Source organism: Hippocampus zosterae, chromosome 5, assembly GCF_025434085.1.
Source record: "Hippocampus zosterae strain Florida chromosome 5, ASM2543408v3, whole genome shotgun sequence".
Lineage (NCBI taxonomy): Eukaryota > Metazoa > Chordata > Actinopteri > Syngnathiformes > Syngnathidae > Hippocampus > Hippocampus zosterae.
Window position 1 is genome coordinate 3,766,614 of NC_067455.1, and position 10,506 is coordinate 3,777,119.

The following is a 10,506-nucleotide window of genomic DNA, read 5'->3' on the forward strand; positions in this document are numbered from 1 at the left end:
TGAATTACGATAACGGCATCCACAGCCACGAAAGGGGAAAACTCTCGCATTGTCATTTTCGTCACAATATTCAACCTCGCGGATTGTCACTGAGCCTCGCTCCTTCCTCAGGCGATGAAGTGAAAATTTCGTGAATTACCACAATCACATTTCCACTTTTCCTTAAGAACTTCCGATGTATTTATTTCCTCTCCGGTTGCCAAATACAAAAAACGAATGAGTGAAAAAGCACACGATGGTCCACTTGCAAATCAGAAATTAAACTGGCACGGCTCATCATAGCTGAATAAATCAAACATTTACTTTAAACTATGTCGGTTGAAAAAAAAACCAACAACTATAATTAAAATGATGGGATTTAATTGAATTTAAAGAAGTTGTTAATAAAACGAAGGTACAAGGTGATTTCTTTTTTTGTTTCCTCGCATATTGCACGCGAAAGCTTCAAGCTTGTTCTCCACGTTGCGCAAACAGTGCGTATGAGGAACGGACGGTCGCGCGCACGCGGGTGGAGAACTTCGGCCGCGCTGCGGCGTCGTGGAAGAGCGGGAGGGGGGTGGGGTTGGGGGGGGGTTGGGGGGTTGTGAACGCGTGAGGAACATCCCCCCGCCCACCCCTATGCAAGCACGGCAGTAGCCTATAAAAGGCTGCCACTCACGGCGGGCTCGACACGGAGGAACCTCGACCGTTTCAGGTGAGACTGGGGGGAGGGGGGAAAGTAGGGGGGGGGGGGGTGAAAAAAAAACAGCAACTCCAGTAAAAATTTTGTATGTTATGATCCATGACTCATCATAAAGTTGTTTTTTTTTTGGTGGCTCCCCTTTCCAGGTGTTTCTGTCTGCAACTGACCATGAAGACTGTAGCTCTCGTCCTCGCCCTGGCAGTCCTCACTGGTAAGTTTTTTTTTTTAAATGGGCTTTCCATTAACTACATCACAGTCAACGATTCCAAACCGATTCCACACGTATTTTGCACGATACAAATTTCCAAAACAAGATGTCACAGTAGACTGAAGTAACGGGGATCTTCCCTCAAATCATTGTTCTACCTTTCACTATACGTCACCCACATAGAGATATGACCAAAGATGCATTATTTGGAGTAACTAAAAATGTTGGATAACTCCCCACGATGGTGACGTCTGGTGGCACACTCATGTGCTTTGGAATCACTAATATGTATATTATTGACATGTCCGTGCCAGGCTGCCACGGCCGTGTGGTGCGCCAGACCCCGGACCGCTGGGTGGAGACCGTGGACCGCTTTTGGCAGTATGTCTCCGATCTGAACCAGAAGGCCGATGGAGTCCTGCAGACCATCAAGACTTCGCAGCTCAACCGGGAGCTTGAGTAAGTCCCTCACTGTAGCGCCACTGAAGAATTGGGCTTCACCGCTAAAGCGTACCGTTAACTCTCAATAGTGCATTTTATTCAATGTGAAGTATTGGGAATCTAATATAGTGTTACTAGGTTATTAACTAGTAATTACTGAATATAATAGTGTTACTAGTTTATTAACTAGTAATTACTGAATAGAAACAAAGTGTCGTACAAGTCCAGTGAACCCTGACAATTTGCTGCAAAGAGTAAAACCCCATGAATAATTGAAGCGCCCCCCCCCCACTGCCACCCCTTCAAAATGGGTTTGTGATTTTGTACAGATAACACAAGATGGCAGCAGAGCACTTAAACTGGACACACATCGACAGCATGTGTCAAACGTAAACAAATCACCAACCCTTGGTAAATACGTGACTGTCTTGAGTAGTTAAACTATTCATCACAAAGCAACCACCTCGACACGAGGCTCATTGAGAGCATTCATTAGCATTCTAATGATACTAATTGATACTAGCTTAAAATTACACGCCGGCAAACCACTCTTCCAAAAAAGATGACAACTGTGCCGGCTTGAAACCACTTGTACATCCCAGTAGACTGTTTACTAGAAACAATGAACAAAAACTACATGGAGTGTATTGACTCAAACGGCATCATTTTGCCTTGCAAAAGTCTAATGCTGACACAAAATGCTAAAAGCGCGAGATAGAAGGGCTAGCAAAACTAGCGTTGTTCTTGCTGTACTGCTAACAATTTAAGCAACAGAACTGCAGACAGATTAGATTAAAAAAATATCATCGACAGAGCTTCTTTGTGTTCCACCATTAAATATATGCGGATTAATGTACTGACCTCTGTTGGCCAAGGTGAGGATCAGAAGGAGAGGCAAAATCTTTTTTTTTTAAACTTCCCTTTCAAATTAATTATAGTACTTTGTACAATAATGTAGAGGTGTTTTGTTGTGTTTTGTGTTTTATAAACATATATATTTGTGACCGGATGTATTGTATTGTACATATATACATCTACTTCAATACACGTAATCCCACTGAATGGATCCAACTTAAATCGTTCTATTAAAATCAATCTGTACTCCACTCGCTTCGAAAGGAATTGGATTCATCTTGTGAACAGGCCCGTCTTCTCTCGTTTGGCAGCACGCTGATCACGGACACCATGGCCGAGCTGAATACGTACAAAGACGACATCCAGGCCAAGCTGAGCCCCTACGCCAGTGCCTCCACCAGCCAGCTGACCACCGACATGCAGCTGCTGGCCAGCCGGCTTCAGAAGGACATGCTGGACGCCAAGGAGCGCAGCGCCACCTACCTGGCCGAGCTCAAGACCATGGCGGAGACCAACTCGGGCGACGTGCGAGGCCGTATCAACGCCTACACCAACAAGCTGAAGAAGCGCCTCAGCAAGGACACTGAGGACATCCGCAAGTAAGTTGAAAGCCAGGCTGAGATATTTTGGAACATCACCGACCGATTTTTACAAGCACCCAAACATGCTCAAATCTGCGGCCCATTGACGGTATTTTACATTTATCGGCCGGGATCAGGGAAGAATTTGCTGTCGGGTTTCACATCTAACATTGTCACCACCGACTATTTTCTGAACATTCTTCATCGCAATGTGATTGATCAGGATGCTTTTTCCGACATCTGATGATCCGGTCGTTGCTGAAAAGGGAGGGAAAATGCGCAAATGTGGTGGAGCTGTCTTCTATGATTGTCGGCCGCCGACTACTTTCACCATTTGTCTGATCTGGGAAGAAAATCACTCTGACGTGTAAAAAGCTTTTTAATTAGCTTTTCATAGTTTTGTATTTATAGTTGATTTTATTTTGTATCAGTTTTAGTATTAGTTTTAGGTTTAATAATTTAATAATTAGCTTTCCTTGGTTTTGTATTTATAGTTGATTTTATTTTGTATCAGTTTTAGTATTAGTTTTCGGTTTAATAATTTAATAATTAGCTTTCCTTGGTTTTGTATTTATAGTTGATTTTATTTTGTATCAGTTTTAGTATTAGTTTTAGATTTAATTTAATAATTAGCTTTCCTTGGTTTTGTATTTATAGTTGATTTTATTTTGTATCAGTTTTAGTATTAGTTTTAGGTTTAATAATTTAATAATTAGCTTTCCTTGGTTTTGTATTTATAGTTGATTTTATTTTGTATCAGTTTTAGCATTAGTTTTAGGTTTAATAATTTAATATTTAGCTTTCCATAGTTTTGTATTTATAGTTAATTTTATTTTGTATCAGTTTTAGTATTAGTTTTAGGTTTTTAAATTAGAGAGAGAGAGTAAATGGTCACCGAGTAATATATTGTGCTAACTTTTTTTGGAGCCCTTAGTCCAAAAAAAACAACCTCACCTTCTTCTGTACTGACGTAAAGCAACACCAAATAAATACATTGCAAATATTACCATAGTTTTAGTACATTTTATAGACACAAGATGTAGTGAGAGTCACACAGAATTTTTTTTTCTTCTTGAATTGGCTTAATTAGATTTAATCTCGTAGTTGCACGCATCTCGGCTCGGATATATTTTTCATGTACCCCACGTCAGATCTTCACAAATGTAACTCGACATGTCTTCCTTCACAGCATGGTAACCACCTACCTGGGTGAGTTCCAGTCACGCACCGCCCAGAACCTGGACAGCGTGAGGCAGCAGGTGGAGCCCTTAGTCCAGCAGGCCGGCGACGCCGCCTCCCAGAAGATGTCCGACCTCTCCACCGTACTGAAGACCCAGGCCGAAGGTCTGGGCCAGCAGCTGGAGAGCCAGGCCGAGGGCCTCAGAACCAAGCTGGAGGCCGCCGCCGAGGAGATGCGCGTCTCCCTGGAGGGCAAGATCGACGAGCTGACCAAGCTCTTCGCCCCGCTCACCGAACAGATCCGCGAGAAGTTCGACACCATCGTGGAGTCGGTCAAGGAGACCGCCGCGGCGGCTTAATGGCTGACACTTGGAGGGGAAGCTGGGAGGCGGGTATGACAGACCTGGGAGGGAGAAGAAGGATGTTGAGAGTTACTAAGTTCCACCGTCACTTTGTTGCGCTCCGGTGTTCTTCACTTCAGTTTGTTTGCTTGTAAATAAACATTCACCGAGTGGGCCTTACTCCGATGCACCAAAATGCTTTTCGTTTCGAGCCTTTAACTTCAAGTGACACCCCCCCCCCCCCCGACCCCCACCCCCAACTGCAGACTCTCATAGCTGGATGCGATAATAACAATCAGCCACTAGGTAGCGCTGCCATGCTTCTTGTAGCTTGTAACCCATCAAGCGGTCCCTTTGGACGTCACGCTGCTGCTTTCTGTCGCCAGTTAATAAAGAAGTCGGAAAACACCAAACTCTTGTGTTTGCTTTTTCTTCTTCTCTACACCGGACAAGAAAGAGATAAGTTATACCTCACAAATTAGAAGACACAATGAGATTAAAAAAAATATACCAATAATAATAATAATAATAATAGAGGTGTAAGGTTTTTTTTTTGGGGGGGGGGTTGTATAACAGTTCATCTGAGGATCACCCAACCCCCCGACCCCCACCCACCCTTGTCCAACAATACTGATCAGCAGCAGCTTATATAAGTGACGAGCAACCACGGAAAACCAAAGGAGGCTCCATTGCTTTAGGTGAGATGAGAAAGGCAAAAACCCCCCAAACCAACAAACAAAAAAAAACAAATCAAATTTGAATTTTCCATCGCACTACATTTTTTTTTGTATTGATGTGAGGCAACAGGCAGTTCTGAGGTACCAAGTTGGAATATGTGGCGTTTGCCAGATTTGGATTCCTCTCACATTCACAAAACATGTTCAGTGAATCATCTAAAATTCTCTATTGATGTGAATATGATTGATAAGGGTTGTTTATCTACCAAATATGTGCCCTGACGATGTCTAGGATGTCTCGGCCAAAGTGAGCTGCAATGAACTAATTTTCTTGCACTTTCCAGGTGGAACTGTCGGCAGCGAGCATGAAGGCTTCAGCATTCATTTTTTCCCTGGCAGTCCTCACTGGTACGCGTTTGTCAGTACAGTACAGCAGGGAACGAGACAAACTAAGTGGATGGTGTCCATTCGTATTCTGCCCAACTCAGGCTGCAGTGCCCGCGTGGTGCAGCAGGTTGACGCCCCCGTGAGCAAATGGGAGGAGGCCGTGGACCAGTTTTGGCAGCATTTTGTGAAGCTGGGTGACATAGACGAAGGGGATGTGCAGATCCCGGATTTCGGCACAAAGTTTGAGTAGGTCCGACATGCACCATCACGGATGAGAGCCGGCGGGGCGGTCTTCAGAAAAACAAAATCAGTTTGGTGCCAGCGCTTGGCCAGGAAATTATGTTCAAGTGAGGGGAGAAGCTTCATTAAGTTCACCCATAGCCATGTCTAATAGAAAAAAAGTGCTGGGCTGCCATCTCGTGGTGTCTTTCAGGAATTACAGCCATTTTGGTAAAGTGGAGTTTCGCTATTTGTGGCAGGGTAATGTCCCTATTGCTATTTGTGGAGGTAGTTAATTAGCTAGTGATTACAACGTAATTACAGTAAAAATGACAAATGTCAAATGTACTGATTGTGTTGTATTTGATCTCGATGGACTTTAGAAGTGGTTGTTAGTTCACGCCTTTGTCGACCTCTAAACAGGTTAAAAACTTTACAATCTCTTTTGCAAGAGTTACCAGTTGTCTGTGCTCGTGAATGAAAAGCTCAGGGTCACCTTGTCATGCGCGACCTTGTGTCACCTGCTCACAGCACATTGATCGCTGCCAGTATGTACCAGCTGACGGCATACATAGACAACGTTTCCATGGGCCAGCTGAGCTCCGACCGAGACTTGCAGCGCCTGGTCACCAGACTGAAGGGGGACATGCTCAACGCCAAGGAGCATGGCATCCAGTCCATGAGGCAGCAGACCAAGAGCAAGGGGCAGCAGGACTTCCATGATTTGCAAAGTAATATCAGAGCCTTCGCCACTGCGCTGAGGGACCTCCTCAACAGCGACATCCAAGACATCTGCAAGTATGCCGAATGAGAGGTCGCTCAAAAGAAAAACACGTTTTCAAACTTTTAAACGAGCTTCATGTCCAGATACCTGAACGAGAAACAGAACTCCCAAAACCCGGACTTGGGGGAGTCCTTAGTCCAGCAAACCGGCAACCCCACCTCCCAGAGGAAGGCCGAGGGTTTGGGCCAGCAGCGGCAGAACAAGGATGAAGTCCTTGGCACACAGCGGCAGAACCAAGATGGAGTGCTGGGCCAGCAGCGGCAGAACCACCATGGAGTCCTGGACCAGCAGCAGCAGAACACAGATGGAGTGCTGGGCCAGCAGCGGCAGAACCAAGATGGAAGCCTAGGCCAGCAGTGGCAGAACAACCATAGAGTCCTGGATCAGCGGCAGCAGAATCAAGATGAAGTCCTGGGCCAGCAGCGGCAGAACCAAGATGGAGTCCTGGGCCATCAGGGGCAGACCCACCATGGAGTCCTGGGCCAGCAGGGGCAGACCCATGATGTAGTCCCGGGCCAGCAGGGGCAGACCCAAGATGGAGTCCTTGGCCAGCAGGGGCAGACTCACCATGGAGACCTGGGCCAACAGCGGCAAAACCAAGATGAAGTCCTGGGCCAGCAGCGGCAGAACCAAGATGGAAGCCTGGGCCAGCAGTGGCAAAACAACCATGGGGTCCTGGGCCAGCAGCGGCAGAACCAAGATGGAAGCCTGGGCCAGTAGCGGCAGACCCATGATGTAGTCCCGGGCCAGCAGAGGCAGAACCAAGATAGAGTCCTGGGCCACCAGGGGCAGACCCACCATGGAGTCCTGGGCCAGCAGCGGCAGAACAAAGATAGAGTCCTGGGCCAGCAGGGGCAGACCCATGATGTAGTCCCGGGCCAGCAGAGGCAGAACCAAGATGCAGTCCTGGGCCAGCAGGGGCAGACTCACCATGGAGTCCTGGGCCAGCAGCGGCAGAACCAAGATGAAGTCCTAGGCCAGCAGCGGCAGAGCCAAGATGGAGTCCTGGGCCAGCAGCGGCAGAGCCAAGACGGAAGCCTGGGCCAGCAGGGGCAGATCCACGATAAAGTCCTGGGCCAGCAGCGGCCGAACCAGGTCAGGCATCTGGACCAGGTATGAGATCGGGGCCAGGAGAAAGAGACGCAGGGCACGGTGTCGGTCTCGACTATTCAGTGAGAGGCGGACGGCCACCTTCAACACCGACTGAGTAGATCTGACACGCTTGCACTGAAATTCAAGTCTGCAGTTTCAATAAACCCCTACTGCAAACCTGCGGCTGGTGTGTTGGCGCACCTCAACGACATTTCCATGGGCAAGGCAGTTTTATTTCTAAAGCAGACACAAGGCAACTCAATGTGCTTCACATCAGCAACGACACAATGCCTACAAGCATTTTCAAACACAAAAGTGAACAACATTCAGAAGCAAATTTGGGAAATTCTCCATTGTGAGACGTTTTTTTTTTTTTTTTAATCTTATCTTCAACCAGAGAAAACAAAAGTGGCTGACCAAAATGACGAAAGGAACGTACACTGACAACAGTGAAACACATTCACAGAAGATTTGGAAAAACTTTGAAAGTAAAATGAGTACAAGTAGGTTTCTAAAAGAACTCAAAGAAAACAAAACAAAGTGCACAAAATTGATGGCATGTCCCCTCAGCATGACTGCTCCATCTGTGCTAGGATAACATTCCTTACTCACCCCCCTCTAAAAAAAAAAAAAAAGAATCTCTGTAAATTAACAGGTGTTCAACTGATAGTAACCCCTTCAAAAAGAACAAAACAAGAAAAAAAATGCAGAGATTTGAGAATTGCATCCCTTCCCTCCTCCTCTGGCAGCATTTGTGTGATCTTGTTATTGCTGAGTCGGACATGCGCGTTCTTTCACGCGCCGGGCCTCCTGCAGTTCTTGGAGAATGGATCTTACATGCACGCGAGCGAAGTACACAAAGGAGATGGCGATGAATTGGTCGAGAACCAAAAAAGGGGCTCCGCTTGGGCCTTTTCATCTGAGCCAGACAAAATGGCCACTTGAAAGGCTCACCGGTGTGAAAGCAGTTAAAAGTGCAACGACGGCAGACTTCCTTGCATTTGCTAAGCGGTGGGGAGGAGGAGGGGGGGCGGGGTGGTTCAAGAATTAACTAAATTCAGATGGCACAATAAGGTTAGTCTGGTTTATTTCCTCTCTTACAAAAAAGGAGAACGTCTGTGTAACAAAAAGTGAGGCAATCCAATCCCTTTGGTGCTTTTTTTTTTTTTTTTAACCGAAACAAGGAACATCAGAATGTAGGTGATAGGACGTGCTGGATTTTTTTTTTTTTTGTCTTAGAGGTGAAAATACTACCAAAAAAAAACTTGCATGATAGCCCTTCCCACCCCATTCGATCCCTCCAAAACCAAACCAAACAGACACGCTTTCAACTAAAATGAAAAAGAAACAAATGACATTAATCTAGCATTTAAATACTGAACACACACACACACACACACACACACATTTTTGTGTGTACACAAACTTGCAGAAAGGGTCCGTTATTACGACACCTGATACCATTTAACCAGCCTGTCCTAGCGACTTCAACAAGTGTCGTGTGGGAAATGGTTTTAAAAATACAGGCAGCGAATGAGTTAAAAAAAAAAGGATGTTCATGAAAGAACGAGGGCTCCTAATTTGAAAAAAATATCAACAAAAAGCAGGTGGTGTGGGTGAAGAATATCATCCGAATGGTGAATGTGCACACGGTCAAACTTTGGACCTCCATGTGTGATGCCGTCAGAACGCCGAACGTACAACTGTAATCGCAAATCAACTGCTTGATTCGACTTTGGGTCCAAAGGAGCAGCCAAGAAGCTCCTTTAAACGGCGTATTATGCAATCGGCAGTGACTTGGATCTTCACATCTCGCTGACCAAAGAACGCCACTCTGACCCACACCTAAACGGATCTCTATCTATACTGTACATATTTACAGCTGCCGCTGTTGTGAAAGTGCTATATAAATCAGCATGTATTGTATTGTATTGTATTGTATTTATGTTTAGTATGTTGCAATAGCTATGGGTCGTGACCGAAAGAACGAGATCCCGGATACAAGCGGCCGAAATGAGTTTTCTCCGCAGGGTGTCCGGGCTCTCCCTTAGAGATAAGGTGAGAAGCTCGGTCATGCGGGAGGGGCTCAGAGTCGAGCCGCTTCTCCTCCACATCGAGAGGAGCCAGATGAGGTGGCTTGGGCATGTGATTCGGATGCCTCCGGAGCGCCTCCCTGGTGAGGTGTTCCGGGCATGTCCCACCGGGAGGAGACCCCGAGGAAGACCCAGGACATGCTGGAAAGACTATGTCACCCAGCTGGCCTGGGAACGTCTCGGGATCCCCCGGGGAGAGCTGGAAGAAGTAGCTAGGGAGAGGGAAGTCTGGGCTTCCCTGCTAAAGCTGTTGCCCCCGCGACCCGGCCCCGGATAAGCGGTAGATGATGGATGGATGTTGCAATAGCACAAGATAATGCAGAGATGGTACCAAATCAATTTCTTGATTGAAATGCCATTGATCCCTTTCAGTGTGAGGAATAATCAAAATAAACACCGCTATCGGAATATTCCACAGGCAAATCAGAAACTGATGTCATGATTGGGTCTAGAACAGGGGTGCCCATTAGGTAGATCCTGATCTACCGGTAGATCTAAGACAGGTCCCAAGTAGATCCGAGGAGTGTCGAGAAGAAAAAAAACAAACAACCATTTGTGTGTCTTTGTACATGTTAGTAATATATTTTTTTGTGTTAATATACACTGCACACTAATCAGTCTCATTTTCACAAAAAAAAAAAATTTAAAAATAAAATAAAGCAGGTAAATCTTAAATTTGTGTGCCGGTAAGGGTAGATCCCGTGAGGTTAGTTGATCAAAAAGTAAATCTTTGATCCAAAAAGTTTGGGCACCCCTGGTCTAGAAGAACCGTCCTGAAAGGCTCAGATTATCAAGCTTTCGTCAGTTAACACAGTTGGTCTCGACATCTAAAGACGCAAACGCAACCGCGCAAAGCAAAGGCCAGACAAAGACGCCGCCGGCAGTTTTTGATGCCGCGTTTGACTCGCTCGGGGTGGAAAATCAAATCCAATCAAACCCGCGATATTTGGGCTAAAAGTGTAAGGAG

The 10,506-nt window shown here is 45.9% G+C and overlaps 2 protein-coding genes across 3 annotated transcripts; both read left to right on the forward strand.

Annotated features, from left to right (window-relative positions):
• The first annotated feature begins 555 nt into the window (after positions 1 to 555).
• apoeb (apolipoprotein Eb) lies at positions 556 to 4,700 on the forward strand. 2 transcript variants are annotated; one of them, XM_052065284.1, is made up of 5 exons: positions 556 to 694; positions 829 to 893; positions 1,205 to 1,349; positions 2,498 to 2,785; positions 3,957 to 4,700. In XM_052065284.1, exons 2-5 carry the CDS (start codon positions 851 to 853, stop codon positions 4,303 to 4,305), a joined length of 825 nt encoding a protein of 274 aa, XP_051921244.1. In that variant the 5' UTR covers positions 556 to 694; positions 829 to 850; the 3' UTR covers positions 4,306 to 4,700. The 2 variants fall into 2 exon arrangements, with proteins under 2 accessions (XP_051921244.1, XP_051921243.1); XM_052065283.1 differs by lacking the exon at positions 556 to 694 and having other exon boundaries at positions 767 to 893.
• A 230-nt stretch (positions 4,701 to 4,930) lies between these two features.
• Positions 4,931 to 7,626, forward strand: LOC127600578 (apolipoprotein Eb-like). The gene is made up of 5 exons (XM_052065260.1): positions 4,931 to 4,985; positions 5,309 to 5,372; positions 5,453 to 5,597; positions 6,102 to 6,368; positions 6,438 to 7,626. Exons 2-5 carry the CDS (start codon positions 5,330 to 5,332, stop codon positions 7,072 to 7,074), a joined length of 1,092 nt encoding a protein of 363 aa, XP_051921220.1. The 5' UTR covers positions 4,931 to 4,985; positions 5,309 to 5,329; the 3' UTR covers positions 7,075 to 7,626.
• Positions 7,627 to 10,506: the final 2,880 nt, after the last annotated feature.

Coding starts and splice junctions, on each gene's coding strand:
- apoeb (XM_052065283.1), top strand. CDS start 782: ATGACTCATCATAAAGTTGTTTTTTTTTTGGTGGCTCCCCTTTCCAGG. Junction 894..1,204: donor CGCCCTGGCAGTCCTCACTG/GTAAGTTTTTTT, acceptor TGTCCGTGCCAG/GCTGCCACGGCCGTGTGGTG. Junction 2,786..3,956: donor GACACTGAGGACATCCGCAA/GTAAGTTGAAAG, acceptor CTTCCTTCACAG/CATGGTAACCACCTACCTGG.
- LOC127600578 (XM_052065260.1), top strand. CDS start 5,330: ATGAAGGCTTCAGCATTCATTTTTTCCCTGGCAGTCCTCACTG. Junction 5,373..5,452: donor TTCCCTGGCAGTCCTCACTG/GTACGCGTTTGT, acceptor TGCCCAACTCAG/GCTGCAGTGCCCGCGTGGTG. Junction 5,598..6,101: donor GATTTCGGCACAAAGTTTGA/GTAGGTCCGACA, acceptor ACCTGCTCACAG/CACATTGATCGCTGCCAGTA.